Here is a 20,161-nt window from a genome sequence, read left to right as displayed (position 1 = left end):
AGAGTTGTTCCACTCTACAAGCAAAAAGGGTGTAGAAAGGAGGCCAAAAATTATAGGGCAGTGGCGGTTCAGTGTCACATTGGCAAAATATATGAATACTCTTATAACGTAAGACTGCAATTATCTCGAAAGGTTTAATATTTTAGATAGTTCACAGCATGGGTTGAGAGCGAAAAAATCTACCACGACAGCATTAGAAGAAGCTATATCTCACATCCATGACGCGTTGAACAAAAAAGAAAACATAATGGGACTGTTCTTTGATATGAGCCGGGCGTTCGATACCGTTGATCACAATTTTTTGAAAGCTAAACTGTATCATATTGGTGTTAGAGGCCCGTGTTTGGAATGGATACATTCATATCTGTCAAATAGATATCAACAAGTAGAAATCAACGGTGTCCGATCCGAGCCGATTGAAACTAGAATAGGCACTCCTCAAGGATCATGTTTGTCACCAACCTTATTCAATATATTTATAACTGATCTTCCCATGGAGGTAAATAAAACAAGCTATCCAATTATTTATGCAGATGACACTAATTTATTCATCACTGGACACTCAAGGGGGGAAATACAGGACAAAGCTGACGAATCTATCAGAAACATAACCCAATGGTGTGGTAATAATAACATATCTCTGAATATAGACAAGTCAATAGTTGTTTACTTTAATACAAAAAATGCCACTGTGAACCAGAGCATACTACTTAAAACTGAAGAAACATCATTAGAAAACTCGACCTGTACAAAATTTTTAGGGTCCACTTGGATCAAAAACTCACATGGAACGATCATGTTGAACATACATCCTCAAAACTGAGCTCATATTGCTTCATTATTAGAAACTTGCGTAACACAGTGTCAATGGAAGTACTGAAACTACTATATTTTGGCCTTATTTAGTCATGCCTGTCATATGGTCCGATTTTCTGGGGAAAAGCCCATAATAGTGGTCAATTATTCATCACTCAAAAAAAATTATAATGTGTATGCTGAATTTATCTAGCAAAACATCTTGTAAAAACCACTTTGTTGAGCTGGGTATTGTCATTACCAAGCTTGTACATTTACTCAATAATTGTTCACATCATAAATAAACATAACTCTCTCAAAACAAGAAAGGATGTTCACAATCATAATACGCGGCAGAAGGACACCATCAATTTATGTTTCTCTAGATTATCAATCGGACAGGAGAATCCCAATTATATAGGAATCAAATGCTACAATAAAATATGTGAAATTAAGAAATTTAGAGAACTCAGCACAAGTTTATTTAAAAATTATCTGAAAAAGTTTTTAGTATAGAAATGCTATTATTCAGTTCAGGAGTTTTTGAATAAAAATTTTGACTCGGACCACATGAAACAGTAATCTTTTGATTCAAATTTTCAATAAATAATTCTAATTAGTATTGATAAACTTATATTTCATTTATTAAATTTTGAAGTGTGTACATGTACCTATTTATTTATATTAATTTATTTTATTTTATGACAAAAAATTTAAATTGTAATATTATTATAACCTACTTATTAGTGACGATTCCCATAATATATGGTACTTGTATTATAACATTCGGTGGAAAATAAATTGTCTTGTCTTGTCTATTCATTGCTACACCAAAGGTTCCAAACAGTGCATCATAATTATGTCTCTTCACAATTCGCAACTGATGAAATATAACAGTACGATAACAACTATCAATTAGCACTAACGTGATTTCGGTCTGGCCCCAATTTATATGATATTGAATTGAGTAGGTACTTTTCCAAAATCAATTACAATGACGTAATGACACATCATCTCATTACCTTAATAGGTACTCTATAAAATATATCAAAAGTGCAGGTAGTGAATGAATTGCACTATTGATGACCATTCATCATTTCCGAAAGATGTTACTATTTAGAAAACACATTTTTCTCTTATTTTTTCATTTACTCAATGAAAATACTTTTTATATACAAATAAACTTTCACAGCTTTTATTTTCCAGAGATAGATGAGAATCAATATAGAAAAATAATTTGACATACAAATTTCAGAATACTAGGAAAACAATGATATATGACTTCCACCCTTGAAGTCAACGCACATACCTACTATTGTTGATGTTTGCATCAGTAGCAGACTAAATGCTTGTTACTTCAAGTTCCACCTCACCTAGATCTTTTAGCCTGGATTTTGCTCTCTGTAATCGTGACTCCTCATCTCATTACCTCAATAGGTACTTTCTGAAAAATATCGAAATTCCAGGTATTGAATGAATTGCACTATTGATGACCATTCATCATTTCCGGAAGATATTACTATTTAGAAAAACATTTTTCTCTTATATTTTTCATTTACTCAATGAAAAATGTTTTTAAATTTTTCAGAGACAGATGAGAATCAATCGTTCTATGATTGAATTAAATAAATGGCGACCTAGGGGGAGTGCTAATGACACGAATGGAAATTGCTTTGACGCGTGGTATGTATTTTATTATGTTATACAGTGTGACCCATTTAAAATGGAACCACCCCTGTAGAATGTGCATTTTTCAATCAATCTCAATTTTTTTTTTATTGAAATATTAAGCCTGAAAAACTGTATCTTGACACTAACTTTCACAATTTTAGTTTCATTTCCAAGGCACTCTATGGTTTTTTTTGTTTGTCAAAAACGGCAAAAGTTTATTAGGCAATTTTTGTTTTCAAATTTGACTACACCACTGGATTCGTAGTCGTTATAAATCAAAACTGTCAAATTTTCATTAAAAAATATTTGTTAACAACGAAGTTACAACAACTTCAATTTTGGAAACAAAGTATTTGTTTGTAATTTTTATTCAGATTATAGACATATTTGAGATCTGACAACACTGTCATCACCAAGTAGAACACCAGTGAATTTGTACAGTGAAAATCCGAAGTCAACAGCTCAATGCGTTCTACAGCAGGGTTGTCCAACTGGCGGCCCGCGGGCCGCATCCGGCCCGCGAGGCTATTTGTTGTGGCCCACGTAAGATTTTCGAAAAGCATATATTTTCTTTAAATGCTGCCACTGTGAAAAAAGATTTTTTAATTTATATTTCATGGTTTAGCAGTGTTTTTACATCACAAGTACTGTACCGCGTGCCGCTTTGCGGACGTGTAACGAACACAATCGTCCTCCACCACTATGAGAACTGCACTGATTACTGCGCATCACAGTTCACGCAGGCTACACCTCCCACCTCCCACTGCTTACCATCCGTCGCCAGGCACCATCGTGCGACTGACACGTATTCTAGTCGGCTAATCTATTACGTTGCTAGTGAACAGTGCTTGATTAATTCTTTGTTTAGATTCCTCTTATACAATAATGAGTGTAAAACCAATAAAACGGAAAATTGATAGTGAGAACAGAATTTACAAAGAAAGTTGGGAGAGTGATTACTTGATTGCTAACAATAATGGAAAGTTGCAGTGCTTAGTGTGCATGAATGTAGTTTCAGTGCCTAAAGAATATAATGTGAGAAGACATTACACAACAGTGCATGAAAATAAGTATGCTACGTACACAAATGAAAGTCGGCGTGCCCTAGTTGCAGATTTGAAGAAAAAGCTTAAACAGCAAACTGGTATGTTCAGTAAAATATTACACTCTCAAACGCATTCTTTGCATGCATCTTATGCCGTGTCGCTTGAGCTGGCAAAGGCAAAAAAACCTTTCACTGATGGCAATTTGATAAAAAAATGTGCTGTTGAAATGGCCAAAGCTTTCGGTGATTCTAAAATGGCGGAGAAATTTGAATCAGTGCCACTTTCACATCAAACCATACAAAGAAGGATTGTTGCTATGGGTGAGCAAGTAGAAAAATCTATGCTTAGCCTGGTTAAGAAAAGTTCATATTTCTCACTTTGTTTGGATGAAAGCACTGATCAAACCGATATTAGTCAGCTGTTAATATTTGTGCGCACTACTTTTGATGATTTTACCAGTAAAGAGGAGTTATTTGATATTTGTCCTCTTTATGGAACAACAAAAGGAAAAGACATCTATGAGGCTGTGAAGAAAACAGTTGACAGAATTGGAGGCTTTGATAAATGTTCAGCCATAGCAACAGATGGGGCCCCATCAATGACAGGTAAAAAAATTGGATTAGTGGGTCTGCTTCGAGAGAATGGTGTCACTTGCCCAACAATTCATTGTATTATACATCAGGGAGCTTTATGTGGAAAATCAGTCAAGGAAGATCAAGTTTTCCAAACCGTGATTAAGATTATAAATATGATTAGAGGTGGAAATCGATCTCTTTTACACAGGCAACTTAAGCAGTTTTTAGTGGAAACAGAGGCTGAGTATGGAGACTTGCTAATGTACAACCATGTAAGGTGGCTGAGTGCAGGAAAGTGCATGGAACGATTTTTTGCCATAAGAAAGGAAATCCCTGCATTCCTCAACAAATACGTTTCATCTGACACAACTGAACTGGAAGAGAAGTTTAAGGATCCAGAATTCTTAAGACAGTTAGCATTTATAACAGATCTGACTAATCATCTTAACAAGTTAAACTTGAGTCTCCAAGGAAGAAACCAGACGGTTTCAGATTTGATCGGAATGATAAACGGATTCCGGAATAAGCTGAACGTGTTTAAACGTGCTTTGGAAAAGAACAACCTGACACACTTCCCTAGCTGTCTGCAAATAGCAGAAGAATTCAACGGTGAGGAAAATATTGAGTTTTCATCCTGCATTTCACAAATTGAACAAGTTATTGATGAATTCAATACAAGATTTGAAGAAATTGAAAGTCTTAAAAGCAGTGTACTACTTTATAATAACCCTCTTGGAGCAACCATTGATGATCAACCACCCAACTTACAGCTTGAGTTATGTGATCTTCAAGCAGACATGTACCTAATCACCAAACAAGAAAAGGGACCTGAATTTTTCAAATTACTGCCAAAGGAGAAATTCCCAAACCTGCGAGATTTTGGACTGAAAATGACGTCAATGTTCGGAAGCACATATACATGTGAAAGTGCCTTTTCCTCCATGAAATAAAAACAAAAACAGAAGCAACCTAACCGATTTTTCCTTACTTCATCTTATGAGACTGTCTACAACTGAACTGGAGGTGGACATTTCCTCATTGGTGGATGAAGCCGATCGACCACAGTCCTCACACTAATTGATACATCTTTTTCGTTGCTTTTGCAATGTTTGTCTTCATTATTAAAAAGTGTTATCAATAAATTTTCCGTTTATCAAAAAATGTATTTGTTGAGCAATAAAAGAAATAATACTCTTTTTTGTTTTAATTATTTTTATACCTCACTTTATTTTGTTATTACTTGTTACAAAATTATTATATGGCCCGCGACAACATCAAAGGTTTTAGTTTTGGCCCTTGAGGCATTGCAAGTTGGACACCCCTGTTCTACAGTTATAACTCCTGAAAATATGGTAATGTGAGAGATTTGTGGTGCAAGCGTTTTGTAATAAAAATCTGACTACGCCACTGGATTTGTGGATAATATTCCCTTAAAATCATTCATTTGAGTGTAGGTTACGAGAAGTGAAAATAAAAATAAAAATTGAATAATTGAATAACAGAAAATTAAAAGTTCATTTTCAAGTTACGCAGTAGTAGACCAAGTTCAGAATCTCATGTCATGGGATCTCCCAATTGCGCTTTTACCAAATCTTGATAGAATCTTGAAGTATTAATGGTCATACTTGTAAGCTTTTTGGAAGTTTCCCAATAATAAATAATAGTACTTTTGTAACAGCGCACCTGGAAAATCACATTTTATGAGATTCTGAACTTACTCTACCTTCTTCTATAGCTGATGAAAACAAAATGTATACAAACAAGTTTCAAAGTATTTATTCAACAATTAATTGCCATTAAGAAAAAACTAATACTAAAATAAACATTGATTTAAAACTAAACATTCAAATTTTTGTGGCTTCTACCAAACCTCCATTAAGTTCAATACATTTATCGTATCTCTTCCGAATATTGTTTACACTATTTCTTATTTGTTGAACTGTAATTTCGGCACAAGCTTGTCGTATCCTTTGCATGAGTTCAGCTCGATTCGTTGGTCTTGTTCTGTATACTTTTTGTGTCAGAATACCCCACAGAAAAAAGTCTAATATTGTTAGATCAGGCGATCTAGGTGGCCATTCAATTAAGTCACTACCTCGTCCTATCCAATGATTTGGAAACTGGTTATTTAGCCACTCTTTAACAATCCTCGAATTGTGCACGGAACAGCCGTCGAGCTGAAAATATAAATTTACTTGTTCCGCAAGAGGCATTTCATCTATTTCGTCCGATAATTGGTTATTTAGAAATTCCAAAAAATTTTGCCCGTTTATGTTTCCATCAAAAAAATATGGACCTATTATTCTATTTTGTACTATACCACACCAAACGTTAACTTCTTCGGAATATTGACTTTTACAATTTATGATCCAGTGCGGATTTTCCGTAGCCCAATACCGAGCATTTTGCGATGAAACTACCCCATTGGTGCTGAAAGAAGCTTCATCACTAAACATTATGCAGTTTAAAAAATTTCTTGTATTCAGGTACTCGCCTTGTGCCCACAAACAAAATTCCATACGTTTCACTTCATCACCTGCATTTAAAGAGTGAAGAAATTTAGGTTTAAATGCTCTCATTTTGTCTTGTTTAAGACATCGTCGAATAGTCTCTCTCGGTAAGTTTAAATCCAAACTGGCGACTCGTAAACTTCTGTTTGGGTGGTTTCTAAAATAATCTAAAACAGCACCTTCGTTTAAATTTCTTCTTCGGTGATTATTTTTTAAAATATGTTTGCTGACTGCACCGGTTTCTTTAAATGTTTTGTTAATTTTACTGACGGTGCTTCTGTCAATGGGAAGTCGATTTGGATGTCTGTGATTAAATATCCTAGCTGCTTCTCTTTCACTATGATAATAATTGTCCCCAGAAATTCTCACAATTTCAATTCTTTCTTCTAATGATAATTGCAAAGCCATTATTAAATGCACGTAACTAACAACTTTTATTTTATTTATGATTAACTGTCAAAATCACAGCCTACTGTTGATTTATTATAAAACCTTTGCATAATGAGTTCAGCTTCCTCAAATTATTGATATCTCCTCTAAAAGATTGTTTTAGCTGAGTTATGAAGAATTTACAGGGAACAATTTTTGTCCTGCTCTCTGTTTTATTATTGAATAAATGATTTCCATGCTTTAAATCAATTTGATTTTAGCAGCTATGCGGAAGAATGTACTAAGTACTGCATAACTTGAAAATGAATTTTTAATTTTCTGTTATTCTAGAATACATTTCTCGTAACCTACACTCAAATGAATGATTTTAAGGGAATATTATCCACAAATCCAGTGGCGTAGTCAGATTTTTATTACAAAACGCTTGCACCACAAATCTCTCACATTACCATATTTTCAGGAGTTATAACTGTAGAACGCATTGAGCTGTTGACTTCGGATTTTCACTGTACAAATTCACTGGTGTTCTACTTGGTGATGACAGTGTTGTCAGATCTCAAATATGTCTATAATCTGAATAAAAATTACAAACAAATACTTTGTTTCCAAAATTGAAGTTGTTGTAACTTCGTTGTTAACAAATATTTTTTAATGAAAATTTGACAGTTTTGATTTATAACGACTACGAATCCAGTGGTGTAGTCAAATTTGAAAACAAAAATTGCCTAATAAACTTTTGCCGTTTTTGACAAACAAAAAAACCATAGAGTGCCTTGGAAATGAAACTAAAATTGTGAAAGTTAGTGTCAAGATACAGTTTTTTAGGCTTAATATTTCAATAAAAAAAAATTGAGATTGATTGAAAAATGCACATTCTACAGGGGTGGTTCCATTTTAAATGGGTCACACTGTATGTAGCAAAGGACCCAGACAGTGCATTCCAAATAGAATGAGTCCGTGAAAAACTCGGATACACATTTCTACTTAAAAATCAACCTCTGAATTGATTGTTAATCCTTCTTCATGATGAACGTTGTGGTGAAAATTTCATATAGGAATAATATTACAGTGGAATCTTACATAAAAGGCCTTTCAATTTAGCAGTCGACGTTTTGTACTTTCATAATGAGTAATCTATCATACCTACCAAGTAGCACATTGTCAGAGGCCGTGGAAATCCTTGTAGAGCTACCTCCTCTCAACTAGATAGACTGAATATACCTAGTCTTGTGCATATTGCCAATTGCACAAATAAATTCAATGCAGAGTGCAACAGTTAACACTGGAAGACACAGCACTCTGGGAATGGCCTCTGACTTGATACCTCCAACTGTCAACTATGAACTGCTTCATGAAGTACTGTTCCCGTGTTGAGAGGACTGAATTCTTCGAAAGGGAGAAATGCCAAGAGCAGATTGTTGTTGATTAACAGATGGATCAAAAACACCTTCAGGTTCTGTTGCAGGTAATTTTATCGCAGACCCAGGACAGAGATATCAACCTGCCTAGGCACCTAAGCGACTTCATTTCAAGTGAAAATTTACGCTATTGAATTGTGTGCGGAGAGATTGGAAGAATACAACCTCATACAAATCAATAAAAATATTCTAGGACAGTCAAGAGGCGTTGGAGGCTCTTGGTTCCTACATGAATGTCTGAATTGGTAGCAAATAGCCAAAAACGACTCTCATCAGTAGAAAGACTCCAAACATTGTCTCTGGATAGGATTTCTGGTCATACTGGTCTGGTAAGCAATGAGGCTGCTGACTCCCCTACAAAGGAGGGTGTTGTAAGCAGCTTAATCAGACCAGAACCTGTCATTGGCATAGCCTTAGGCTTTGTCAAGCAAACATCGAACACCTGGATGGTAAGAAGATTTGTGGAATTCTGGTAGAATCTTCAAGGATTGGCTCACTCCATTGCGTTTATTCACACTTCGAAGGTTGATACCAAACAGTTATTGGACTAAAGTAGGGATGAAATACAGGCCTGCTAACAAACTGCTGAGCAGTTTCTGTTACCCACTTCACTTCTTGGGTTCGTGGCAACGATTGTCAATAACTTGGTATGGATTTAGTTGCTTTTTCCCTTCTGCTCACTGATATTTTCTCTTCAGTTATCAGATTATAATATATTCATCTTTGATAACATATAGTTCACTGGTTTCTTCTCTCATTGTTAATCCAAAAATTTTAACACGCATTCATTAATCTCTCGGTTGGTTCTAGATTTTCTAATACTTTCTAGGACATTCGTACATTCGCGCGCTCTTAGCTACGTCACGATTGGTTTTGGGCTTTCAGTGGCGGCCGGCGTTATTTTCTTTCGGGCATGATTTACAATAATATTCAATGATTTATGTATATTATTACAATTTGAATTACCTGAATTTTGAGAACCTAGATTTCACCCAAAAAACGGTAAAAAAATGTTCCTGTGTTCAAGAATGAACTAATTATCATTAACATAAAAAAGGAACATATAATCAATGATATTATCTAGTATATGTATGTATGTATCAAGCCATGATTTAATTCTATTTAGTCATCCAGTAAATGAAACGAAGTCTTGAATTTATTCGTTTCTAAATTAAAAAAAAATTGGTTCCAGTACAAAACTCATACTTTATTTCAGAAATATTATTTGAACAATATTCTGGTATTCATCGAAAGAAAACGAAATGAAAATTGAATGAATATAATTTATTGAATGTCAAAAAATATCAAATCACATGAAATTCATAAAACTAAAAAATAACACCCGTCATTATGATTTCGTTCATGAACTTTCAGACTGTCACTTCGAGTGAAAAATTTCAAACATATACGGCACTGAAAAGGTTTCTCTCCAGTATGACATCTTTCATGTAATATCAGATTCCGCTTTCGGGTGAAAGATTTTGAACATAGTGGACACTGAAATGGCTTCTCTCCAGTATGACTCCTTTCATGATTTTTCAAAGTAATAGCTTGAGTGAAAGATTTGAAACAAATTCGACACTGAAACGGTTGTTCTCCAGTATGTGTCCGTTCATGAACTTTCAAATTATCGCTGCGACTGAAGAATTTCAACCACACTGAAAAGGTTTTTCTCCAGAATGACATCTCTCGTGAACTTTCAGATTGTCTTTTCGGGTGAAAGTTTTCAAGCAGAATTTACACTGGAATAGCTGTTCTCCAGAATGACTCCTTTCGTGACGTTTCAGAGTCTTAGCTTGTGTGAAAGATTTTGGACATAATGTACAGTGAAACAGTTTTTCTCCGGTATGGATTATCTCGTGCACTTTCAAAGTTTGCGTATTAGCAAAAGATTTTAAACAAATTCCGCACTTTGGTCGTCCTTCATCGTGGTTGGCCATTGTCAGGTAAATGAATGCACCAGCTTATTTGCAGAAACCAAATTTCAAAGAATATGTCACTTCACAATGAGCAACTGATTTAATATAACTGTTCGATAACAACTCTCAATTAGAACTGACGTCCTTCCGATCTGGCTCAGAATTTATATGAAATTGAATTGAGTAGGTACTTTTCCAAAATAAATTACCTCAACGTAATGACATATCATCTCATTACCTTAATAGGTAGTTTCTAAAAATTATCAAAAATGCAGGTATTGAATGAATTGCACTATTGCTGACCATTCCGAAAAATGATAGAGTATGTGAGAATTCATTCTTTGTAAGGGATTTTCAACGAAGGAACAAGTGAAAAATAATTTGACATACATATTTCAGATTACTAGGAAAACAATAAGATATAACTTAGAAATAGATAGAAATCAATATATATATATCGTCACACACCACTGAATTAATTTTCGAAACGGTGAAAGTGTGCGAGACAGATGTAAATTATCGCACGCATTTCATCATGTAGTATGTAGAGAAGATGACATACAGGGCATTCCAACTGAATGAGCCACACTGGTGGGGTTATTTGATATTGAGACTGAAAATTTTCAACTAGAGGAATTTGCTCAATCAATTATTCAAACTGAACACTATTAAATAGCATGCGATGCAATGAACGAGGTTCTATTTCCTTCCTAAAATTCTGAAAAATATCAAGTGTTAGTAGCCTACAGTAGTACCTGGTATTTTTATCACATAAATCATCTACAGGATTCAGCTGGGACTCACAGACTTCGACGATGAAAATTCTTGAAGAAGTTCAAAACACTTGAAATGATGTATTTTCACAGTCCTAATATCAAATAACTCCCTCAGAGCGACTCATTTCATTTGGAATGTACTATATAAAATCTTTCCTACATGGTACGTAATGGAATGTGTGCGATAAACATTGACATCAATCTGTCACTCCTTCACCATTTTCAAAATTATTGCACTAAATGGTGAATGAGAAAATTTGTATCAGATGATCAGAGAAAAGAATATTTCTTCAATTAAATTCACACATTTCTAGAACCAAACTCCTCATTTCAAATATTCCACAAGAATATCAAAATACCGGTCCTACCATTATAAGTTTCTTGTTATTTTACCTATAATTCATAATGGAATATAAATTCGGTGTCATCCGATGCTTGGAAATGTTCCATATATATATATATATATATATATATATATAGTCTCCCAGAGTAGGAAGTGAGCCACTTCCATTGAAAAATTACGGTTGAAGTGAGGTCCGCGACAAAGTGAGGACCAATATACGGACCTCACTTTGTTTCGTGAATCAAATAATTCTAATGAGTGTCTCACCACAAGATATTGTCATTTCGCAAAAAAAAATTGGACCTCATTTGGTATGAAAACCCGTTCACAGCATATATTTCAGTTCAATGGTTGGACGCATGAAGTCGCTGTTCCTCCGGTATATTTTCATTCGTGTATTCCAAAGGTGCCTTCGATTTAATTGCTGCGTGCAAAGTGAGACCTGGAGATGTCGCAACATTGCGCTGTCCTCTCTTTGTCGGTGACTTTGTTAGTATATGAGTTCACGAATTCAGAAATACTTACGTCAGTATGAATTAGTCTGGGCTTCAAGTTTAGATTCGTGTTAAATGGACATACTTTTTGTAAAATTAAGTGGTTAGGCTCATTCGATCCGGAATATTGTCTAGATCATTATGTGAAGAAAAATTAAATTAGTTCATAAAAAATTCTGAAAGTTATAAACAATTAAAAACCCTAGAAAGCAGTGTTCGGTTTTGTTGGTTATAGCTCGTGAACTATAAATTCTTTTGAATTTTGAAAAAGAGGTCTTTGAAGAGGAAGAAATTATCTAAAAAAGTTTCGACTCTCAAAAGGGTATCTCCATTATTTATAATTTTAATTTAACGCTGAAAATAGCCGTCCGCGCGCCACTTTTAGGTTGCGCGCATGGCCTCTAAGCGAGTACGTAACTTGAAAATATTTTTTTGAGGTACTTAAAGTAAATAGAAAAATTTAAAAAATTTATGATATGATCTAAACACCACAGAGAAGTGATTCCCGTTGGAATTTTTCATCAAAGTTAATTTTTCAATAATCTAGACAATTGTTAATTAACAAAATTTTCTGAAACTTTCTTTATCATTCAAAGTGAAATAAATATTTGAATAATTACCGTAAAATTTTTTCGCTTCGTGGAGCCCTTCCTAAATACAAAGTAATATTGCATGATGAAAGTTCTGAAAATTTTAATACTTCGTTTATAATAATTTTTTAAAATAAAGAAAAGAAGAAAAACACAATATGTTGTGAAAAAATGTTATCTTCATTCATCATTATTTTATCGTTTTTATATCAATGAAAGACATTTATAAACCGAAACAAATGATTTTTATCTCCATTTGTTTATAATTTTTTTATAAACAAATAGACTAGGTACTTCAAAATTTAAAAAAAAATTGTACAACTTGATAGAGAACTGTCAATTATTATGATATAAAATGAAAATTTCAATAATAATATTTAATTGTTTATAATCGTTTTTTTATATATCTACTGTTTGAATTATTAGTTAGGACATTTTTTTCTTTTCTAAAATCATACTTAACAGTTCTCTATAAAATAACAGAACATAATTCATTAACAATTCCATCGTTTATTAACTTAAATATTTGTTATAAACAAATTCTACTCTTAGCTTTAGTTATGAAAGTTACAAAAACAACCACCAGCATAAAAATGCCATAAACAATTTTTGCCATTATTTATTCAATTTTGAATGTCACCTCACAAACCACAAGAGGAGACTAAATCATCTGTCGGTAACAAATAAGATGGGTATCCGCGGCTAAGCTAAACAGTGGAGACGGGAGTGGGTTAAACAACTTAGCAAATTTCAAATATATCTTAATGGGCGCCAGGTAAATTTAATCCTCCAGATACCCTAAGTAACTCACAATATCAATAACTTACCAATTAATATTGGAAATAAAAGATGAAGATCCCCAATATGATTTATTCAGTAAGCCTAACTTACCACCTTATCACTTAATTTTATTAAAAGTATGTCCATTCAATACGAATCTAAACTTAAAGCCCAGACTAAATGATTGATTACAGTTGATACGAATGATTGTGAAATTAAAGAGATAACAAAATGGTCTTGTATTTGAATGTGAAATTACTGATTCAACTCATTCTATTCCATTTGTTTTTTTTTTGGCATCAGTAACGTTCAAGAAAAAATATGAAGTCACAGGCAGATTCGAATTCAAGACCTGCTGGCACACTATTGCTGTGCCGTTTCACCACTTGTATTAGCTGTAATTTTTGATAATATTTTACATCAGTTGAGTATGTTGAATTTCTCACTTCAAAGAATGGTTGAGTTTTGAATAAGTGATCGAATATATTTTTACTGGTTTTATCGCTTTTGATGAAGAGCTAAATGGAAAATTCAGCTCAATTAAAATCTCCTTCGACTTTCACATTGATTTTTGAAAATGTTTAATTTCATCCCAAAACTGTTTCTCTATTAATAAAATAAGCGTTATGCCTCTGAAATTATAACAAAAATGTTGCTGTCGTTTTTATGTATTTGGCATTGACTACGATAAATAGTCATTAGCTTCCTCTGAGTAGGGTCTGTTACTAACTCTCTCAAATCAAATCAAATCAAATCAATACAATGTTGATATAAAAAAAGTACTAAAAAAGTATAAATGTAAATATAAAAAAGTTCCAAAAATATATAAATGTAAATATAAAAAAAAAATTCTAAAAATGTGGTTTGGGTTTCAAGAGGAAAAAGATACAAATGATGCTATCTTCTCTTTTTTATATGAAATTTACTCTGAATTGAATGCTGGTGAAGTAGCCGCCGCAATTTTTTGCGATATTTCAAAGGCGTTTGATTGCGTTAATCATAAAAGTTTATTAAAAAAACTTCATAAATATGGATGTAGAGGTGTAACGAACACTTGGTTCGAATCGTACCTTTCAGGTCGGAGTCAAATGGTGAGGACAACGGAACTCTCGGAGAACAGGGCCATTGAATCTGGTGTAACACAGGGTTCTGTGTTAGGCCCTATTCTGTTTCTGTTATATATGAATGACATATCTATGATTAACATATCTGGTAGTTTCACTCTATTCGCGGATGATACTACAATATTGTGGAAAGAAAAAAACTCAATGGAGCTAATTAAAATAATATCATCCGACTTGAAGAAGGTGAAGAGCTGGTGCGATGCAAATTTACTCTCTCTAAATGCATCCAAAACAAATATAATATCATTCAAATGTTCGCTTGATGACATTTCAATAGACGCTGACGTATTACAAAATAAATTAAACACAAAATTTCTCGGTGTATTCATTGATAATAGGCTGAAATTTGATGAGCATATTAAACAACTGAAGAGTAAGATCTCCTCAGGATGTTATGCAGTTAGAGTGGTTTCAAATGAGTTGGGTTTCCATGTCGCAAAGACCGTTTACCATGCACTTGTTGAATCTCGACTACGTAATGGAATACCTTTTTGGGGAGCATGCAACTCATCCCTTCTCTCTTCTGTATTAATATTACAGAAGAGGGCACTAAGATGTCTCTGTAAAGTTAAACCCAGAGAATCGTGCAGAAATTTGTTCACTGCCAATAAAATGTTAACAGTCATTGCACTTTTTATCTTAGAGACAGTTTGCCTTATTTATAAACATAAATCGAAGCTCAACTTTGCTTCTACTCCTTATGCTACACGCAATAGCAATTATACCCATCCCAACTTCGAATTTAATCAAGGATTCCATATACTACAATGGTGGTAAATTGTTCAATCATTTACCATTAGAAATGAGATCGGCAAATTTAAGCAACGTTCATTTCAAAAAGGCGGTGAAGAACCTTCTTGTGGATAGACCCTATTATAGTTTGGAAGAATATTTTAGCGAATCCTTTTAATAATATATTACTAATATTTTTACTACTATTGTACCATCACTTTATACATGGTGTTGTAGTTGTACGTACAACTACAACAGACTCATCCGTTAGTATGAGTGTGAGAATGGGAAATGAATAGTTCTAATGGAAGATCATAGTCTTTCAAGATAGGAGTCAGGATTACAGACAGCAAAATCCAAACTAAAAGATCTAGATGAAGTGGAACTTGAAGTAACAAGCATTTAGTCTCCTACTGATGCAAACATCAACAATAGTATGCGCGTTGACTTCAAGGGTGGAAGTCATATCTTATTGTTTTCCTAGTATGAAATTTGTATGTCAAATTATTTTTCTATATTGATTCTCATCTATCTCTGGAAAATAAAAGCTGTGAAAGTTTATTTGTATATAAAAAGTATTTTCATTGAGTAAATGAAAAATATAAGAGAAAAATGTGTTTTCTAAATAGTAACATCTTTTGGAAATGATGAATGGTCATCGATAGTGCAATTCATTCACTACCTGTATTTTTGATATATTTTAGAAAGTACCTATCAAGATAATGTGTCATTACGTCATTGTAATTGATTTTGGAAAAGTACCTACTCAATTCAATATCATATAAATTGGGGACAGATCGAAATCACGTCAGTTCTAATTGATAGTTGGTATCGTTCATCAGTTGCTCATTGTGAAGTGACATATTCTTTGAAATTTGGTTTCTGCAAATAATCTGGTGCATTCATATACCTGACAATGGACAACTATGATGGAGGAAGACCAAAGTGTAAAACATGTTCGAAATCATTCGCTCATAAAGGTGCTTTGAAAGTGCATGAGAGAATTCATACCGGAGAAAAACTGTTTGAATGTACATTCTGTTCAAAATCTTTCATCCGAAAATACAATTTGAAAGTTCACGAGAGATGTCATTCTGGAGAAAAACCTTTTCAGTGTGGAACATGTTTGAAATTCTTCAGTCGCAGCGATAGTTTGAAAGTTCATGAACGGACTCATACTGGAGAACAACCGTTTCAGTGTCGAATTTGTTTCAAAACTTTCACTCAAGCTACTACTATGAAAAATCATGAAAGGAGTCATACTGGAGAGAAGCCATTTCAGTGTCCAATATGTTTAAAATCTTTCATTCAGAAGAAAAATTTGAAAGTTCATGAAAGGTGTCATACTGGAGAGAAACCTTTCCAGTGCTGTATATGTTTGGAAGTTTTCAGTCGGAGTGATAGGTTGAAAGCTCACGTACAGAGGCATACTGAAGGGCATCATTTCCTTTCTTTTTGAAATTTGTGTATTTTGTATTCTAATAAATAACGTTCATTCAAAAATTACTATGCTTTTTTATTATTGAATAATAAGTATATAATTTGTAGTGAAACCAATTCTTACTGATTCTTTCAATATTCGATAATTCACAAGAAATGAAAATGATATATATACTTTCTGATTCGAGTGGATTTTCGTCACGGCTGAAATACCTCAAAATATCATTGAAATATCAATGATCGAAATTTATGTCCGTAACAACCTATCAACTGTTCATTTTCATCACGTTCATGAAATTAGGTGAATCTCAACAGTGGAGTGAAGATGTGGAGATTTTACGTAAAACAAAATCTTCCATTATTTCACTCAAGGTAGTCATTCGAAAGTTTATGAACGAAGTCTTGAAGAAGGGAAATATTTTTTGAAGTTTCATATTGTCCAACTCCCAATCAATCATTTTTATCTGAACGTCATCTCCACATAATTTCGTCTCCTAATTTTTTTTGAATGAATCTTAGACTATTGAGTGAAAAGTGATTCTAGGATACAGTATAGGATGTGTTGAAAAACCGAATTCATAGACAAGTATTCCTTAATGTCGATTATTTTTTGTGTTTGAAAAAAATCAGTGTGTGACATTTATGGAACGCCGTTTTACTTTTTATTGTCACAAATATTCATTCCTCAATTTATTCAACTAACAATTTATTTGTTTGAATTTAATTGACTCATGCATTTGTTCGACACATTAAAAACGATTGTTCACAAAATTTGTTCTATTTTAAATGACACTTGATTTAAAATGTTACATGAATAAAATTGTTATTTGAATAAGAAAGAGTAATGAAATAACTTGAATCTTTTATTGATTCCGAAGAAAAATATTGTTTCAGAGTATTGGAAAATGGAACGCCAATTTATTATATATTATGCTGAGAAATAATCTATATACATATAGTTCAACTCAGCAATAAACCAACATTTTAATTCAATAATCAATGGAATGTATTATTCGAGTAAATTCAACAAACGTTTCAATTCTGCATATAAGTTTGACCTTTCAATAAAATGTTAGTTATTTATATGACTGTTGAATTACAATGAAACTTTAAATTCACTTTCTAAAAGTAAGTTTGGGAATAAAATTTCAATGAATATATTTGAATGACTGTCAAAGTTTTTCCATGAAACATTGTTGGTAATAAAAATAGACTTTCGTTTGTCTGAAAATATAGCAAATTAACTTTCCATACTACATATTTCTCTATGAATAATAAAGGTTGTTATATTTCAATTTTATTGAAAGTGTTCAATATTTGCAACATTCACTTTAATGCATTCAATTTAAAATTTGGTTACAACTTTTGTGCAAAACATTCTCAAGCAAGTATCATTTTATTTCATCAGTCTTTTTAAAAATCTAATTTCTGACAAAAAATTTAATTTTTTGATGATTTTAAAAGTTTGTTGTATTTGAAAGATACATTTAAAACGATTGTTGATAATTTTAATTCGGCGCTGGTATCGAGCGGATTTATAAAGAACTTCAATTGTTACATATGGCAACATGCTAGTTCATTTATAGTACGACAACACGCCGTTCAACCGTGGCGCCGAATAAAAATTATTAACAATCAATTTAATTCATGTATCACTGAAATTCAACAAACAAAATAATTCAGATCATTTCAAAGGAATATTAATAAAAAGTAAAACGGTGTGGCACACCGTTTTACTTTCTATTGGTATTTTGTGAAAATGAATTGTTTTGACTGTTGCATTTAGTTGATACATGAATTAAATTGATTGTTGATAATTTTTATTCGTCGCTGCGGTCTAAGGGATTATTACCGTACTATGACCAACGCCATACATTATACAGTTGAGTAGTTCCATAAAAATACGCCCGACGACAGCGCCGAATAAAAATTATCAATAATCAATATAATTCATGTATCACTGAAATTCGACAAACAAAATAATTCAGCTCATTTCAAATGAATATTAATAAAAAGCAAAACGACGTGCCACGCCGTTTTACTTTTTATTATTATTCCTTTGGAAAGAATTGAATTAATTTGTTTGTTGCACTTCAGTGATACATGAATTAAATTGTTTGTTGATAATTTTTATTCGGCGCTGACGTCGGGCGTATTTTTGCTGAACTACATAACTACATATAATATGTAGGTATGTCATTGGTCATAGTACGGTAATAATCTGTTCGACTGCAGCGCCGAATAAAAATTATCAACAAACAATTTAATTCATGTATCACTGAAATTCAACAAACAAAATAATTCAGATCATTTCAAAGGAATATTAAAAAAAGTAAAACGGCGTGACACGCCGTTTTACTTTCTATTGGTATTTTGTAAAAATGAATTGTTTTGATTGTTGCTTTTAGGTGATACATGTATTAAATTGATTGTTGATAATTTTTATTCGGCGCTGCGGTCAGACGGAATATTGTGTTACTATCACTAAACTATCATGTTGCCAGATTTAAAAATTCAGCTTCTGCAAGAATCCGTTCGACGCTAGCGACGAATTAAAATTATCAACAATCGTTTTAATTCATGTAACTATAATTATCAACAAACCATTTTATTCATGTTTCACAGAAATTGTAGTGAATCATTCGATAGTTACAAAAAAAGTATATATGACAAACATTTACTTCCAAAAATTTCAAACAATGAATCTATATTATAACTGTTCGCAACTTTTCGTCAAACAAATTAATTCATGTAACATTTCAAATCAAGTGTCATTTAAAATAGAACAAATTTTGGGAACAATCGTTTTTAATGTGTCGAACAAATGCATGAATCAATTAAATTCAAACAAATACATTGTTAGTTGAATAAATTGAGGAATGAATATTTGTGACAATAAAAAGTAAAACGGCGTTCCATAGACATTAAAAGAAACAGGGACTAAGTTGCTTTTTTCAATATTACCGAATACGGTTCAATCTAGAGCATCTAAGTATGAAATCAGAACTCAATGATTTATTGGAATATACTGAATAATGAAATGCTATGGTAAGAACATCATATTTCGTATTATTTTATTGTATAATCAGTTGCAGCACACTAGTTTGTGTGTTTTTTTCGTTCTGATATAGATTTTTTTTATTCGATTGAGTAACAATTCTGAACTCCCTTTTTTATTATCTGAAGCCAAAATCATATAAAAACTTATATAGTGTGTAACACTACTACACTCTTCAACAAAAGATAAATTGTTTCATTTAAATAATAGGGTCGTCGAGCATCGACCACTCTCAAGTTTGTCGCTGTCCTGATTGTCCTTATTAGGTTTGTTCTGGTTCTAACATCCCAAAACTTTTGGAAACTGCGCAAGACATGGTGCGTACAAACACAAAATATTAAACAGTCCGAAATAGTCTCGGACACTTGTTCAAACCAGAACACTTTTGAGGAGACCACTGTGCCATCTATCGTATATATGAAGAGATGAAGACGAGAAAATACTATTATCTAATCATGTCCATTTTGTTATGTAGCGTATCCCTATAGTCAGCTCAAATG

General features: G+C 32.9%; 4 protein-coding genes across 5 annotated transcripts in view; 1 reads left to right on the top strand and 3 right to left on the bottom strand.

Moving 5' to 3' along the window:
• LOC141483160 (uncharacterized) overlaps positions 1–20,161 on the top strand; it is a 519,459-nt gene that overhangs the window by 250,449 nt on the left and 248,849 nt on the right. The gene's annotated exons all lie outside the window — the stretch shown is intronic.
• Positions 1–20,161, bottom strand: part of LOC111516515 (uncharacterized) — a 155,945-nt gene that overhangs the window by 55,232 nt on the left and 80,552 nt on the right. The gene's annotated exons all lie outside the window — the stretch shown is intronic.
• LOC141483161 (uncharacterized) overlaps positions 1–20,161 on the bottom strand; it is a 192,313-nt gene that overhangs the window by 127,049 nt on the left and 45,103 nt on the right. The window lies entirely within an intron of this gene.
• LOC141483178 (uncharacterized) lies at positions 9,726–10,589 on the bottom strand. Its single transcript, XM_074177653.1, has 2 exons — positions 10,060–10,589; positions 9,726–9,955 (listed from the first exon to the last, which is right to left on the bottom strand). The coding sequence occupies exons 1-2, from the start codon at positions 10,343–10,345 to the stop codon at positions 9,726–9,728; spliced, it is 516 nt and encodes a 171-aa protein (XP_074033754.1). The 5' UTR covers positions 10,346–10,589.

Source organism: Leptinotarsa decemlineata, unplaced genomic scaffold (genome assembly GCF_025532065.1).
Source record: "Leptinotarsa decemlineata unplaced genomic scaffold, Ldec_3_MD MMD2_tig00003192_RagTag_RagTag, whole genome shotgun sequence".
NCBI lineage: Eukaryota > Metazoa > Arthropoda > Insecta > Coleoptera > Chrysomelidae > Leptinotarsa > Leptinotarsa decemlineata.
This window is presented reverse-complemented; position numbering and strand designations above follow the sequence as displayed.